This window comes from Salvelinus alpinus, chromosome 39 (assembly GCF_045679555.1).
Source record: "Salvelinus alpinus chromosome 39, SLU_Salpinus.1, whole genome shotgun sequence".
Lineage (NCBI taxonomy): Eukaryota > Metazoa > Chordata > Actinopteri > Salmoniformes > Salmonidae > Salvelinus > Salvelinus alpinus.
In genome coordinates, this window is record NC_092124.1 from 6,009,631 (window position 1) to 6,026,622 (window position 16,992).

The following is a 16,992-nucleotide window of genomic DNA, read 5'->3' on the forward strand; positions in this document are numbered from 1 at the left end:
CATGATCATTGATGCCCCACGAGGTGAAATCTTGCATGGAGCCCCAGACCGAGGGTGATTGACCGTCATCTTGAACTTCTTCCATTTTCTAATAATTGCGCCAACAGTTGTTTCCTTCTCACCAAGCTGCTTGCCTATTGTCCTGTAGCCCATCCCAGCCTTGTGCAGGTCTACAATTTTATCCCTGATGTCCTTACACAGCTCTCTGGTCTTGGCCATTGTGGAGAGGTTGGAATCTGTTTGATTGAGTGTGTGGACAGGTGTCTTTTATACAGGTAACGAGTTCAAACAGGTGCAGTTAATACAGGTAATGAGTGGAGAACAGGAGGGCTTCTTAAAGAAAAACTAACAGGTCTGTGAGAGTCGGAATTCTTACTGGTTGGTAGGTGATCAAATACTTATGTCATGCAATAAAATGCAAATTAATTATTTAAAAATCATACAATGTGATTTTCTGGATTTTTGTTTTAGATTCCGTCTCTCACAGTTGAAGTGTACCTATGATAAAAATTACAGACCTCTACATGCTTTGTAAGTAGGAAAACCTGCAAAATCGGCAGTGTATCAAATACTTGTTCTCCCCACTGTATATACTGCATTATATTCTATTCTAATGTATTTTAGTCAATGCTGCTCCGACATTGCTCGTCCAAATATTTATATATTCTTAATTCCATTTCTTTACTTTAGATTTGTGTGTTTTGTGTATCGTTGTATCGTTGTATTTTTTTAGATATTACTGCACTGTTGGAGCTAGAAACACAAGCATGGAGCTAGAAACACAAGCATTTCGCTACACCCGCAATAACATCTGCTAAACACGTGTATGTGACCAATTAAATGTGATTTGATTTGACTTGACAAACTGGCGGTCGGTATGAGCGAAAGTGAGTATGTTTAAATGCCTTTTCTGGGATACTTCTTGCTGCTTATGGTCAAATCTTGCCTGGCTGCCCAGACCCATTGCCATGGCCAAACGCCACACCCACAAACTCTGTTTCTCGTCAATAGAGCAGCGGAAGAATTCTGTGTGAGTCGTCAGGCAAGTTCAAATCTACCTAGACTGTGTTTATTTGTTCATCCCCATGAACTTCAATTCTGTTTTTTTTTGTCTTTGGAAAACTTTCCCTACATCTGCAATAACTCCTTGTTTAACGCTTCTGATTCACACTTGTTTTACCTAGACCGTGCCTGTTTAAAGATGTTCAACCTTGTTTGATTTTAGATGGTAAAACAATGTATCAAGATAGAAGAGAGAGAGATCAGCAACGTCAAGGGTTAATTCTGTTACAGAGTGCAGAGCAGCACTGGGTGGGGGAGGAGCAATGTTGATGTCAAGCTGCTAAAGTGAAACTTAAGTGGATAGACGTCTGAACCGCAAATGAGCAAACACTCTCAAACTCCTCAGAAATCTTTATTAGACAGCTAAGCTGAGTCTCCAGGGCTTTTTTGATACTACAGTCAGAAAGATCAGAGAGAACCCACACTCTCTCTCACACACAGGTGAGTAGAGATTTACAAGGGCAGGTGAAGATACATTCCATTGTGTAAATATTATATTCTCCTGTTTTCTATTCTACAGTACCTATGTTAAACTACATTTGGTAAATGTATTAATGTCTACTGTATGTTGTATGGTTAAACAGGATTGGTTTGTATCCCTTAATGCCATGTTGATGGCACTGAAACTATCAAGAGCTGACTCATTCCAGGAAATCATTTATAGTTCTGCCTTCTTTCTAGATATGGCTTCCTCCAGCAGTCTCCTGTCTGAAGAGCAGTTCCTGTGCTCTATCTGTCTGGATGTGTTCACTGAGCCAATCACCACTTCGTGTGGACACAACTTCTGCATGGCCTGTGTCACAAAGTACTGGGATAGCAACAACCTGTGTCAATGTCCACTGTGTAATGAGAAATTGTCCAGACAAACTAAGCTTCGTGTTAACACAACCTTCAGAGAGATTATAGAGAATTATAAACGGTCGAGAGACACAAGTAAAGATGAGTCCCCTGCCAAACCTGGAAAAGTGCACTGTGACGTCTGCACTGGGACGAAGCGCAAGGCCCTGAAGTCATGCCAGGTGTGTCTGGCCTCTTACTGTGAGACTCACCTGGAGCCTCATCAGATAGCTCCAGCCTTCAAGCGACACAAGCTGATCGACCCTGTGGAGAACCTGGAAGACAGGATCTGTAAGAAGCATGACAGACTCCTGGAGCTGTTCTGTAGGACCGACCAGACATGTGTGTGTCAGTTCTGCACTGAAACAGACCACAAGACTCATGACACTGTTCCTATAGAGGACGAGTGTGGAGAGAGGAAGGTTCAGCTGGGGAAAACTGAGAAAGAAGTGCAGCGGATTATCCAGGAGCGACTGCAGAAAGTTAAAGAGATCAAACTCTCAGTACATCTCAGCAAAAGAGATGCAAAGAGGGAGAAAGCAGACAGCATAAAGGTCTTCACTGCTCTGGTACGATCCATTGAGAAAGGCCAAGCTCAGCTCATTGAGGAGGTTGAGGAGAAGCAGAAAGCAGTAGAGAGGCAGGCTGAAGGGCTCATTAAAGAACTGGAGCAGGAAATCACTGAGCTAAAGAGGAGAAGCACTGAGCTGAAGCAGCTCTCACACACTGAGGACCACCTCCAACTTCTCCAGAGCTTCACATCCGTGGTGTGCACCCCTCCACCCACCAAGGACTGGTCTGAGATCAGTGTTCACAGGACTGTGAGGAGAGCTGCGTCTGAGCTGGAGGAGACATTGAATAAAGAGATGGAGAAGCTGCCTGATGTCAAACTGAAGAGGATTCAGCAGTATGCAATGGATGTGACTCTGGACCCTGATACAGCAAATCTATATCTCATCATGTCTGAGGATGGCAAACAAGTAAGATGTGGAGACACACCACAGAATCTTCCGGACAATCCAAAAAGGTTTGATCGTTTTACCATTGTCCTTGGAACGGATGGCTTCTCCTCAGGGAGATTTTACTATGAAGTGACGGTTAAGGGGAAGACTAGGTGGGATTTAGGAGTTGCCAGAGAGTCCACTGACAGGAAGGGGGAAATCACACTGAGCCCTGAACATGGAGTTTGGACTGTGATGCTAAGGGATGGGAATGAGTACACAGCCTGTGCCTCACCGCAAGTCTGTCTCTCCCTGAGCGAGAAGCCCCAGAAGGTGGGGGTGTTTGTGGATTATGAGGAGGGTCAGGTCTCCTTTTATGATGTGGAGGCCAGGTCTCATATCTACTCTTTCACTTGCTGCACCTTTACAGAGAAAATCTACCCATTCTTCAGTCCCTGTAATCATGATAGTGGTAAAAACGCAGCCCCTGTCATCATCTCTCCTGTCAATCACAAACACTGATTAAACAAAGAACTTACTCTTTCTTTAAAGCTGTAATATGTCACTTTTTTGGGCGATCTGACCAAATTCACATAGAAATGTGAGTTATAGATCTGTCATTCTCATTCAAAGCAAGTATAAGAAGCGGTAGATCTGTTGTATGTGCATTATTTCTATGCTTCCAGTTATTACATTTCATTTTGGCATCTTTTACTTTCAGGTTTTGTACACCAGCTTCGAACAGCTGAAAATACAATATTTTGGGATGTAGAAAATATATTTCACAGCGGTTTAGATGGTACAATGATTCTAAACACTATACTTGCTTTTTTTGTCAAAAACTGAAATTAGGCGAACTATTAGAATTTTAGCAACCAGGAAACGGCAGAGGGATTTCTTTATTGTGCACCTTTAAGCTGGTTGTTGATACTGTATAAGTGAATGTGATAAAGGACTTACTTTTCCTTTGATCTTGTTGTGTGGATGTAGGTTATTGTGAAAAAGGACTTTAAGCTGGTTGTTGATACTGCATAAGTGAATGTGGTAAAGGACATACTCAGCCTTTGAGCTGGTTCCACAGTACTGTACTTCGGTAAAGGGCATACTTTTCCTTTGAGCTGGCTGTGGATCTAAGACAGTGTGTGATAAGGGAAATAATGTGCCTATGAGCTGGTTGTTGGTTTAGGAAAGTGACTGAAAAGTGACTGAATATGATAAAATACATACTTTTCTTTTGAGCTGCTTGTACAATGCCTTCAGAAAGTACTCATACCCCTTGACTTATTCCAGATGTTGTTGTGTTACAGCCCAAATTCAAAATATATATTTTTACACACAGTACCCGATAATAACAAAGTAAACATTTTTAAATATACGCTACCATTCAAAGGTTTGGGGTCACTTAGACATTTCCTAGTTTTTGAAAGAAAAGCAATTTTTTTGTCCGTTAAAATAAAATAAAATAGATCAGAAATACAGTGTAGACATTGTTAATGTTGTAAATGACTATTGTAGCTGGAAACGGCAGATTTTTGATGGAATATCTACATAGGCTTACCGAGGCCCAATACCAACAACCGTCATCAGCATTTGTGGGTTCTATTACAGGCTCAAAATGGCCAGAAACATTCTGAAACTCGTCAGTCTATTCTTGTTCTGAGAAATTAAATCTATTCCATGCGAGAAATTGCCAAGAAACTAAAGATCTCGTACAACGTTGTGTACTACTCCCTTCACAGAACAGCGCAAACTGTCTCTAACCAGAATAGAAAGAGGAGGCATCGGTGCACAGGCCAGCTTCCCAGAAGCTGTCACTGTTGACATTGAGAATGGTGTTTTGTGGGTACTATTTAATGAAGCTGCCAGTTGAGGACTTGTGAGGCGTCTGTTTCTCAAACTAGACACTCTAATGTACTTGTCCTCTTGCTCAGTTGTGCACCGGGGCCTCCCACTCCATGCAACTTACTATGTGACTTGTTAAGCACATTTTTACTCCTGAACTTATTTAGACTTATCATAACAAAGGGGTTGAATACGACAGGATGGGGGTCATGGGCATCTGGGATTAGAGGAAAAGAAGAGATAGGAATATTCAAACTCATACAGGACAGAGCTGGGTTCAAATGTATTTTCTTTCAAATATTTTGAGTGATATAGACTGGAGTGCCAGATTGGTGGCACTTTTGGTACTATTCCATTTCTTCCTTTACATCAGTCGAGATCAATCAAGTGCAGCTAATGCATTTGACAGAAAAACAAATACTTTGAACCCTGGTCTGATAGGGGGCTATTTCCAAGTTAATGCATCACAATAACATCACAATTAGAATTTCATTAAATATATTGTTTTATTGTTGGGTATACAGTACCAGTCAAAAGTTTGGACACACATACTCATTCCAGGATTTTTCTTTATTTGAATTCTTTTCTACAATGTAGAATAATAGTGAAGACATCAAAACTATAAAATAACACATATGGAATCATGTAGTAACCCAAAAGTGTTAAACAAATCAAAATAGATTTTATATTTTGAGATTCTTCAAAGTAGCCACCCTTTGCCTTGATGACAGCTTTGCACACTCTTGGCATTCTCTCAACCAGCTTCCTGGGGTAGTCACCTGGAATGCATTTCAATTAACAGGTGTGCCTTGTTAAAAGTTAATTTGTGGAAATTCTTTCTTCTTAATGCGTTTGAGCTGTGTTGTGTGTTGTGACAAGGTCGGGTGGTATACAGAAGGTAGCCCTATTTGGTAAAAGACCAAGTCCATATTATGGCAAGAACAGCTCAAATAAGCAAAGAGAAACGACAGTCCATCATTACTTTAAGACATGAAGTAAGACATGAAGGTCAGTCAATACGGAAGATTTCAAGAACTTCAGTTTCTTCAAGTGCAGCTGCAAAAACCATTAAGCGCTATGACGAAACTGGCTCTCATGAGAACAGGAAAGGAAGACCCAGAGTTACCTCTGCTGCAGAGGATAAGTTCATTAGAGGTACCAGCCTCAGAAATTGCAGCTCAAATAAATGCTTCACAGAGTTAAAGTAACAGACACATCTCAACATCAACTGTTCAGAGGAGACTGCGTGAATCAGGCCTTCATGGCCGAATTGCTGCAAAGACACCAATAATAAGAAGAGACTTGAATGTGCCAAGAAACACAAGCAATGGACATTAGACCGGTGGAAATCTGTCCTTTGGTCTGATGAGTCCAAATTTGAGGTTTTTGGTTCCAACCGCCATGTCTTTGTGAGACGCAGAGTAGGTGAACAGATGATCTCCGCATGTGTGGTGCCCACCGTGAAGCATGGAGGAGGAGGTGTGATGGTGTGGGGGTGCTTTGCTTGTGACACTGTCAGTGATTTATTTAGAATTCAAGGTACACTTAACCTGCATGGCTCCCACAGCATTCTGCAGCGATGCTCCATCCCATCTGCTTTGGGCTTAGTGGGTCTATCATTTGTTTTCCAACAGGACAATGACCCAACACACCTCCAGGCTGTGTAAGGGCTATTTGACCAAGGAGAGTGATGGAGTGCTGCATCAGATGACCTGGCCTCCAATCACCCGACCTTAATCCAATTGAGATGGTTTGGGATGAGTTGGACCGCAGAGTGAAGGAGAAGTAGTCTGCTCATCATATGTGGGAACTCCTTCAAGACTGATGGAAAATCATTCCAGGTGAAGCTGGTTGAGAGAATGCCAAGAGTGTGCAAAGCTGTCATCAAGGCAATGGGTGGCCATTTTGAAGATAGTAAATTATATTTTGATTTGTTTAACACTTTTTGGTTACTACATCATTCCATGTGTTATTTCATAGTTTTCAATCAAATCAATTAAATGTATCTATAAAGCCCTTCTTACATCAGCTGATGTCACAAAGTGCTGTACAGAAACCCAGTGTCACACCCTGATCTGTTTCACCTGTTCTTGTGATTGTCTCCACCTCCTCCAGGTGTCGCTTATTATCCAGTGTATTTATCCCTGTGTTTCCTGTCTCTCTGTGCCAGTTTGTCTTGTATGTTTTCAAGTCAACCAGTGTGTTTTTCCCGTGCTCCTGTTTTCTAGTCTTTTTTCTAGTCTTCCCTGTTTTGACCCTTGCTGTTTTTTCTAGACTCCGTACCCACCTGCCTGACCCTTCTTTCTGCCCTGACATCGAGCCTGTCTGCCACTCTGTACTTCTTGGACTCAGAATCTGGTTTTGACCATTCTCTTGCCTACTCATTTGGGATTAAATAAACAACTAAGACTCTAACCATCTTCCTCCTGTGTCTGCATCTGGGTCTCGCCTTGTACCCTTATACCCAGCCTAAAACCCCAAACAGCAAGCAATGCAGGTGTAGAAGCACGGTGGCTAGGAAAAACTCCCTTGAAAGGCCGGAACCTAGGAAGAAACCTAGAGAGGAACCAGGCTATGAGGGGTGGCCAGTCTCTATAGGAGAAAGCCCTGTCTCCAGCTGTTTGCTTGGAAATTCTATGGACAGTAAGGGGGCCTGCGTCTTGTGACTGTAGCGTACGTGTAGGTATGCACGGCAGGACCAAATCGGAAAGATAGGTAGGAGCAAGCCCATGTAATGATTTGTAGGTTAGCAGTAAAACCTTGAAATCAGCCCTTGCCTTAACAGGAAGCCAGTGTAGAGAGGCTAGCACTGGAGTAATATGATATTTTTGGGGGGTTCTAGTCAAGATTCTAGCAGCCGTGTTTCGCACTAACTGAAGTTTATTTAGTGCTTTATCCGGGTAGCCGGAAAGTAGAGCATTGTAGTAGTTTAACCTAGAAGTGACAAAAGCATGGATTCATTTTTCTGCATCAATTTTGTACAGAAAGTTTCAGATTTTTGCAATATTACGTAGATGGAAAAAAGGTGTCCTTGAAACAGTCTTGATATGTTCGTCAAAAGATCAGGGTCCAGAGTAACGCTGAGGTCCTTCAGTTTTATTTGAGACGACTGTACAACCATCAAGAGTAATTGTCAGATTCAACAGAAGATCTCTTCGTTTCTTGGGACCTAGAACTAGCATCTCTGTTTTGTCCGAGTTTAAAAGTAGAACATTTGCCGCCATCCACTTCCTTACGTCTGAAACACAGGCTTCCAGGGAGGGCAATTTTGGGGCTTCACCATGTTTCATTGAAATGTACAGCTGTGTGTCGTCCGGCATAGCAGTGAAAGTTAACGTTATGTTTCCGAATGACATCACCAAGAGGTAAAATATATAGTGAAAACAATAGTGGTCCTTAAACGGAGCCTTGAGGAACACCGAAATTTACAATTGATTTGTCAGAGGACAAACCATCTACAAACATATCTTTCCGACAGATAAGATCTAAACCAGGCCAGAACTTGTCCGTGTAGACCAATTTGGGTTTCCAATCTCTCCAAAAGAATGTGGTGATCGATGGTACGAGGACAGATGCAGAGCCTCGGTCTGATGCCATTAAAAGGTAATTTACCACCTTCACAAGTGCAATCTCAGTGCTATGATAGGGTCTAAAACCAGACTGAAGCGTTTCGTATATATTGTTTGTCTTCAGGAAGGAAATAATAGTGAAGACATCAAAATGTATTCTACAATGTAGAAAATAGTACAAATAAAGAAAAACCCTTGAATGAGTAGGTGTGTCCAAATGTTTGACTGGTACTATATATATATATATTTAAAACTTAGCAAAGAAAGTCCCTTTTTCAGGACCCTGTCTTTCAAAGATAATTCGTAAAAATCCAAATAACTTCACAGATCTTCATTGGTAAGGGTTTAAACACTGTTTCCCATGCTTGTTCAATGAACCATAAACAATTTATGAACATGCACCTGTGGAACGGTCGTTAAGACACCAACAGCTTACAGACGGTAGGCAATTAAGGTCACAGTTATGAAAACTTAGGACACTAAAGTGGCCTTTCTACTGGCTCTGAAAAACACCAAAAGAAAGATGCCCAGGGTCCCTGCTCACCTGTGTGAAATGTGCCTTAGGCATGCTGCAAGTAGGCATGAGGACTGCAGATGTGGCCAGAGCAATAAATTGCAATGTCCGTACTGTGAGACGCCTAAGACAGCGCTACAGGGAGACAGGACGGACAGCTGATCGTCCTCGCAGTGGCAGACCACGTAACAACACCTGCACAGGATAGGTACATCCAAACATCACACCTGCGGGACAGGTACAGGATGGCAACAACAATTGCCCGAGTTACACCAGGAACGCACAATCCCTCCATCAGTGCTCAGACTGTCCGCAATAGGCTGAGAGAGGCTGGACTGAGGGCTTGTAGGCCTGTTGTAAGGCAGGTCCTCATCAGACATCACCGGCAACAACGCCGCCTGTGGGCACAAACCCACCGTCGCTGGACCAGACAGGACTGGCAAAAAGTGGTCTTCACTGACGAGTCGCGGTTTTGTCTCACCAGGGGTGATGGTCAGATTCGTGTTTATCGTCGAAGGAATGAGTGTTACACCGAGGCCTGTACTCTGGAGCGGGATCGATTTGGAGGTGGAGGGTCCGTCATGGTCTGGGGCGGTGTCACAGCATCATCGGACTGAGCTTGTTGTCATTGCAGGCAATCTCAACGCTGTGCGTTACAGGGAAGACATCCTCCTCCCTCATGTGGTACCCTTCCTGCAGGCTCATCCTGACTTGACCCTCCAGCATGACAATGCCATCAGCCATACTGCTCGTTCTGTGCGTGATTTCCTGCAAGACATGAATGCCAGTGTTCTGCCATGGCCAGCGAAGAGCCCGGATCTCAATCCCATTGAGCACGTCTGGGACCTGTTGGATCGGAGGGTGAGGGCTAGGGCCATTTCCCCCAGAAATGTCCGGTAACTTGCAGGTGCCTTGGTGGAAGAGTGGGGTAACATCTCACAGCAAGAACTGGCAAATCTGGTGCAGTCCATGAGGAGGAGATCCACTGCAGTACTTAATGCAGCTGGTGACCACACCAGATACTGACTGTTACTTTGATTTTGACCCCCCCTTTGTTCAGGGACACATTATTTAATTTCTGTTAGTCACATGTCTGTGGAACTTGTTCAGTTTATGTCTCAGTTGTTGAATCTTATGTTCATACAAATATTAATGTTAAGTTTGCAGAAAATAAATGCAGTTGACAATGACATTTTTATTTGCTGAGTTTATATATTGTATTTATTATTGGGTATTTTGTTTTAATGTTTCTTCCTGAGTGGATATCTTAATGACATTCAGACACAAACCCATGTCCCTCTAGAACTGATCCTCTCTTGCCCACAGCTCTCACAAACACAGGTGGACATTGCTTCTTTTTGTTGTTTAATTTCTCTGCATAAAAATGTTATCCAAAATATTCTGGGATAAAACTCTGTTTGCATTCACGAATAGAGATACAGTCATAGGGAATCGCTTTTTCTATGGATACAGTATTCCAAACTCAATCAGGAGTAATGACTCAACGTTGCCACAATATAGGGATTTTCCATTAGGGTAATGCATTGCTTTTGACATAACACAACCTCAGTACTTGTAGGACCTGCATTCAAAATACTAATAAGTAATATTAACATCCTTATCATAGTACATAGCACTGGCTATTTCATATTTGATCTACGACAGTAAAATGCTCCATTGGGAGCTGGCTTTTTAGCAGAATTTTGTTTTTTCTTCTATTCCATGAAGGAAATCTTTCAACAGGGTCAAAAGACATTGGGGTTGGAGTTTTCCACAGAGAAAAGTGCCTGTTGATCATCTGTTATGCTAGTTATTTGTCACAATCGAATTAGATGTACCAGTGCAGCGTAAGTAGCGACCATGATCATCATTACCACAATGTAAAAAGACATTGATATACAAACACTTGCAGTGTACAATATTAGTAGTTAAAAAAAAATAACAGTGATGACATGCTGCATTTGAATAATCTCTCACACAATACTTCCACACACAAGAAGCTAAACTACAAAACACCAACTCTACAGCCTGTACAATAGCACAAAACTACACTAACAATATTCTTGACAGATGTGCTACAAAAAGACATTGTGCTTTAAAAAAAAACAAAGCTTTCATGTAAAATGTGCCATAAATTAATAAACAGGTTATCAAAAATATTGTCGTGGGACTGGAGTGATATCATGGAAACGTTTGGAATGTCTTTTGGTTTCCGTCTTCTGGTTTGGTTTGGTCAAGCAAAAGTCCCTCCTCCACGAGTCTACAACAATAAACAAATGGAGTGTTAAACTTTGTTATTGTCTTCATCAGCATCGTCATTTTGGGTGTATGACTCTAGGTTACGGAAGTAAGTGAATGTATTCACCGTTGGAAAAGTTTGGTTAACTCACCATGGGCTTCATCTCACCACCGTCTCCATCTGCCTTGGCCCGATCCCTTCCCGCCATTTTTTTACTGTTTTCTACAAACTCCTAAAGAGAGAGGGAGAGGGAGAAAGAAGAGAGAGGGTGAATGTGTGTGTTGGGTGTTGAGATAACAAGGCGAGTTTGGTGTAATACGTGCATAAACACTATTCACCACGTAGAAATGGATTAAAGTGGCACTCTGTAAAAACAAAGGCTACAATCCGTTATCCACACTAGCATACCAGTTAGAATGTATTGCCTGATACATTGGAATGTTAGTGTGGATAATGGAACAGAGAGATATATATATATAAGGCTACGTCCCGATTCTCCACCTTCTACCAAAGAATTGAACAATGGCGGAAACTCCCTCCAGCCAACGATTACAGCAGAGAGGAAAAGGCGACGTGAGAGGGATAACTGGGCCCAAAATGTGTCTTACCCAGCAGATGGTGTTTTCAAAAAGGTTTTTGTATGAAGGTCAATGAGGGTAAAATTTGTTTAGCAAAAAATGGTATGGTTTATTTACTACATGAGGCTGATCTGATCGAATAGATATAGAATAGATAGATCTCGTAATGCTTAGGTTGTTTCAGTTGTACTGACATAAGTAGGACACATGAAATCCTGGCAACTTTGAGAAAAAACACTTCATATCGGAGTTGTGCCTGTTGTTCACACGCGTATCTGCCCACGCATTGGCTAGAATGGTCCCACCAGATCTTGCCACGTCACGACTGGCAAGATACGTTTTTTAAGACATTTCTTTTCATTGTTAGAGCGGCCACTTGAGTATCTGGTCAATATAATGAATTATCTGTGACTACACCAATCCATTGCTTTTAATCCATGACTGGTGGAGAATCGGGACCCAGCCATAGTCTCCCACCCACCCAGCCTCCCTTCCCCTCACCATGAGGGCTTTGTCCATGTAGAACTCTCGGCCGGGGCTGCCGTCGTTGTGCTTGGTGTCCACGGCGAAGCAGAGGAAGAGCACGTCCACCACAATCTCAAAGACAGACAGGAAGCAGTGGGCCACCAGCCAGGAGAACAGGCAGACGATGAGCAGGGGCAGCACCCACACCGTGTAGTCCCGCTGGTAGTTGAGCGACAGTACGCCGACGAACGCTGTGCAGGAGACGATCAGTACCTGGACACACACACACACACAGGGAAAGATGGAGAAAAAGGGGCGTGGGAAAGGGAGAAAAGAGGAAAGAGACAAAGAGAGAGATGGTGATAGATTGAATAGAATCATTATGCTTGAAAAATCCTAAAATGGCGTAGCTATGCGGCCGCTACCTTTCCCAGGAAGAGGACAAAGTCCCCCACGGTGTTGATGGTGGCCACTCTGAGGGCATTCTCTACCAGGATGACAAACGCATCGCACGCCGACGTACAGAAACTGGTGCTGTTGATCGCTGTGGCCGTGTAGGCGTTCTGTGGTGAAAACAGGCAGAGACAGGAGTATCGTCAATAACAATGTTATCTTGGGAATGAGTCTCCCTTGTAAAATAGATTGTTGTCAATGATATGTGTGTAATAGTAAGAATAATCAACATCTCAGATGACAATCAATCTGATAGGACACTTACTTGATTCAGGTATGTTAGACACTTCGTCAGGCACCACAAGCAGCAGATGCAGGCTTTCAGCATACAGCGAGCACAGGCATTTTCCTACCAACAGAAAACACATTCAGTTTGAGTTCTCCACCCATTGTCTGACTTGACAAACTGGTAATTGGTATAAGTGAAAGCGAGAATGTTTAACAACACAATCTGGGATATATCCTGCTTCTTAATTAATGATCAAATCTGCCAAGACTGCCACTATTTTGTCATCCCAATGTGGATTTTCAACTGTTGTTGTTGTCTGAAAACCTTCCATACACCTGCAATAGGTCTTTACTTAACATTTCTGATTCAAACTTTTTCCACCTAAATCAGTAAAAAAAAAAAATGAACACTCCTGTTTAAACTGTTCAACCTTGTTTGATTTTAAAATGGTAAAACAATGTATCAAGAATGAAGAGAGATCAGCCATGTGAAGGGTTAATTCTGTTCCAGAGCACAGAGCAGCACTGGATGGGATACATCTACTATTGTATGTTGCGCACACAAGTAAACACCATCAAACTCTTCAGAAAAGTCTCCTCACGATGCTGACTCTCCAGAAAAAAAAGCTGAGAACACGCCTACACTTTTACACAGACACAGGTGAGTAGAGATTTACAAGGCTGGGTGTCACGCCCTGACCTTAGAGATCCTTATTTATTCTCTATGTTTGGTTAGGTCAGGGTGTGACTCGGGTGGGAGAATCTATGTTTTCTATTTCTTTGTGTTTTTGGCTGAGTATGGTTCCCAATCAGAGGCAGCTGTCTATCGTTGTCTCTGATTGGGGATCATATATAGGTTGTCATTTTCTGTTTGGGTTTTGTGGGGAGTTATTTTCTGTTTAGCTGTTTTGTTGCCTGACAGAACTGTGCGCTTTCGTTTTTTCTACTTTGTTATTTTGTTACGTTGTTCAGTTTATTAAAAATCATGAACGCCTACAACGCTGCACCTTGGTCTCCTTCTTCATCCGACGAGTGCCGTTACACTGGGTGAAGAAATGTTACCTGTATACAGTTTATGGTAATCTCCTGTTTTCTTTATCTACAGTAGCTATGTTTAACTATATTTAGAAGATTGACTCATTTCTACTGTCATTAGAGGAAATAGAAAATGCTCTGTAAAATATATATATACAGTGGGGAGAACAAGTATTTGATACACTGCCAATTTTGCAGGTTTTCCTACTTACAAAGCATGTAGAGGTCTGTAATTTTTTATCATAGGTACACTTCAACTGTGAGAGACGGAATCTAAAACAAAAATCCAGAAAATCACATTGTATGATTTTTAAGTAATTAATTTGCATTTTATTGCATGACATAAGTATTTGATACGTCAGAAAATATGCAGCGTGGGGTAGGTTAATCATATTCTTTAATGATAACCAGCAAAACCAAGAAAGAGAAAACCAACGAAACGTACAGCCTTGTATGGCTCAACAGCAACAATACAAGAACAAGATCCCACAACATAGGTGGGAAAAAAGGCTGCCTAAGTATGATTCCCAATCAGAGACAACGATAGACAGCTGCCTCTGATTGGGAACCACACTCAGCCAAACACAAAGAAATACAAAACATAGAATGCCCACCCCACATCACACCCTGAACTAACTAAATAGAGAAATAAAACGTCTCTCTAAGGTCAGGGCGTAACATAGGTTGGAGTCATTAAAACTCGTTTTTCAACCACTCCACAAATTGATTTTCTATATATACACAGTGGGGAGAACAAGTATTTGATACACTGCCGATTTTGCAGGTTTTCCTACTTACAAAGCATGTAGAGGTCTGTAATTTTTATCATAGGTACACTTCAACTGTGAGAGATGGAATCTAAAACAAAAATCCTGAAAATCACATTGTATAATTTTTAAGTAATTAATTTGCATTTTATTGCATGACATAAGTATTTGATCACCTACCAACCAGTAAGAATTCCGGCTCTCACAGACCTGTTAGTTTTTCTTTAAGAAGCCCTCCTGTTCTCCACTCATTACCTGTATTAACTGCACCTGTTTGAACTCGTTACCTGTATAAAATACACCTGTCCACACACTCAATCAAACAGACTCCAACCTTTCCACAATGGCCAAGACCAGAGAGCTGTGTAAGGACATCAGGGATAAAATTGTAGACCTGCACAAGGCTGGGATGGGCTACAGGACAATAGGCAAGCAGCTTGGTGAGAAGGCAACAACTGTTGGCGCAATTATTAGAAAATGGAAGAAGTTCAAGATGACGGTCAATCACCCTCGGTCTGGGGCTCCATGCAAGATCTCACCTCGTGGGGCATCAATGATCATGAGGAAGGTGAGGGATCAGCCCAGAACTACACGGCAGGACCTGGTCAATGACCTGAAGAGAGCTGGGACCACAGTCTCAAAGAAAACCATTAGTAACACACTACGCTGTCATGGATTAAAATCCTGCAGCGCACGCAAGGTCCCCCTGCTCAAGCCAGCGCATGTCCAGGCCCGTCTGAAGTTTGCCAATGACCATCTGGATGATCCAGAGGAGGAATGGGAGAAGGTCATGTGGTCTGATGAGACAAAAATAGAGCTTTTTGGTCTAAACTCCACTCGCTGTGTTTGGAGGAAGAAGAAGGATGAGTACAACCCCAAGAACACCATCCCAACCGTGAAGCATGGAGGTGGAAACATCATTCTTTGGGGATGCTTTTCTGCAAAGGGGACAGGACGACTGCACCGTATTGGGGGGAGAATGGATGGGGCCATGTATCGCGAGATCTTGGCCAACAACCTATCTTGGCCAACAACCTCCTTCCCTCAGTAAGAGCATTGAAGATGGGTCGTGGCTGGGTCTTCCAGCATGACAACGACCCGAAACACACAGCCAGGGCAACTAAGGAGCGGCTCCGTAAGAAGCATCTCAAGGTCCTGGAGTGGCCTAGCCAGTCTCCAGACCTGAACCCAATAGAAAATCTTTGGAGGGAGCTGAAAGTCCGTATTGCCCAGCGACAGCCCCGAAACCTGAAGGATCTAGAGAAGGTCTGTATGGAGGAGTGGGCCAAAATCCCTGCTGCAGTGTGTGTAAACCTGGCCAAGAACTACAGGAAACGTATGATCTCTGTAATTGCAAACAAAGGTTTCTGTACGAAATATTAAGTTATGCTTTTCTGATGTATCAAATACTTATGTCATGCAATAAAATGCAAATGAATTACTTAAAAATCATACAATGTGATTTTCTGGATTTTTGTTTTAGATTTGTTTTAGATTCCGTCTCTCACAGTTGAAGTGTACATATGATAAAAATTACAGACCTCTACATGCTTTGTAAGTAGGAAAACCTGCAAAATCGTCAGTGTATCAAATACTTCTTCTCCCCACTGTATATATAATGCATTATTGATTGATTGATTATAATCTGGAGCTGGAGTCTTTTAGTATTTTGATCTGAAGTATTTCAGAGAGTGTTTGCAGTAAAACAAAAAATGCTGTACAGTTTCAACTTTGCTCTCTCTCTCTAGATATGGCTTCCTCCAGCAGTCTCCAGTCTGAAGAGCAGTTCCTGTGCTCTATCTGTCTGGATGTGTTCACTGAGCCAGTCACCACTTCATGTGGACACAACTTCTGCATGGCCTGTGTCATAAAGTACTGCAATAGCAAGGACCTGTGTCAATGTCCACTGTGTAAGGAGTAATTCTCCAGACAACTTGAGCTTCATGTCAACACAACTTTCAGAGAGGTTGTAGAGTTTTAAAAGGATGAGAGACAGAGGTAAAGATGAGTCCCCTCCCAAACCTGGAAAAAAGCTCTGTGACGTCTGCACTGGGACGAAGCGCAAGGCCCTGAAGTCATGCCAGGTGTGTCTGGCCTCTTACTGTGAGACTCACCTGGAGCCTCATCAGATAGCTCCAGCCTTCAAGCGACACAAACTGATCGACCCTGTGGAGAACCTGGAAGACAGGATCTGTAAGAAGCATGACAGACTCCTGGAGCTGTTCTGTAGGACCGACCAGACATGTGTGTGTCAGTTCTGCACTGAGTCAGACCACAAGACTCATGACACAGTCCCTATAGAGGAAGAGCGATGCAGAGAGAAAGATAGCAGAGTGAGTGCAGTTCTTCAGTACTCTGGTGAAATCCATTGAGAAAAGCCAGGCTGAGCTCGTTGAGGTGATTGAGGAGAAGCAGAAAGCAGTAGAGAGGCAGGCTGAAGGGCTCTGAAGAGCTGGAGAAGT

General features: G+C 42.5%; 2 protein-coding genes and 1 pseudogene across 4 annotated transcripts in view; 2 read left to right on the top strand and 1 right to left on the bottom strand.

The window, feature by feature from the left end:
• LOC139566867 (E3 ubiquitin-protein ligase TRIM39-like) overlaps window positions 1-3,809 on the top strand; it is a 46,732-nt gene extending 42,923 nt beyond the window's left edge. Inside the window, exons 1-2 of one of the 2 annotated variants that reach the window (XM_071388191.1) lie at window positions 1,367-1,503; window positions 1,744-3,809. In XM_071388191.1, coding sequence (XP_071244292.1) covers window positions 1,746-3,362 — 1,617 coding nt within the window. In that variant the 5' untranslated portion in view covers window positions 1,367-1,503; window positions 1,744-1,745 and the 3' untranslated portion in view covers window positions 3,363-3,809. Of the gene's footprint in view, window positions 1-1,366; window positions 1,504-1,743 lie in introns of those variants that run through there. The other variant, XM_071388190.1, reaches the window with a different exon arrangement.
• Window positions 3,810-9,957: 6,148 nt separating this feature from the next.
• The window catches only part of LOC139566655 (choline transporter-like protein 1), a 37,159-nt gene continuing 30,124 nt past the window's right edge, over window positions 9,958-16,992 (bottom strand). The window contains exons 12-16 of one of the 2 annotated variants that reach the window (XM_071387912.1): window positions 12,766-12,849; window positions 12,473-12,610; window positions 12,084-12,320; window positions 11,156-11,236; window positions 9,958-11,025 (exon numbers count right to left, since the gene is read on the bottom strand). In XM_071387912.1, the coding sequence (XP_071244013.1) occupies window positions 10,999-11,025; window positions 11,156-11,236; window positions 12,084-12,320; window positions 12,473-12,610; window positions 12,766-12,849 (567 nt within the window). In that variant the 3' untranslated portion in view covers window positions 9,958-10,998. Of the gene's footprint in view, window positions 11,026-11,130; window positions 11,237-12,083; window positions 12,321-12,472; window positions 12,611-12,765; window positions 12,850-16,992 lie in introns of both variants that reach the window. The other variant, XM_071387913.1, reaches the window with a different exon arrangement.
• Window positions 16,177-16,988, top strand: LOC139566656 (E3 ubiquitin-protein ligase TRIM47-like; annotated as a pseudogene).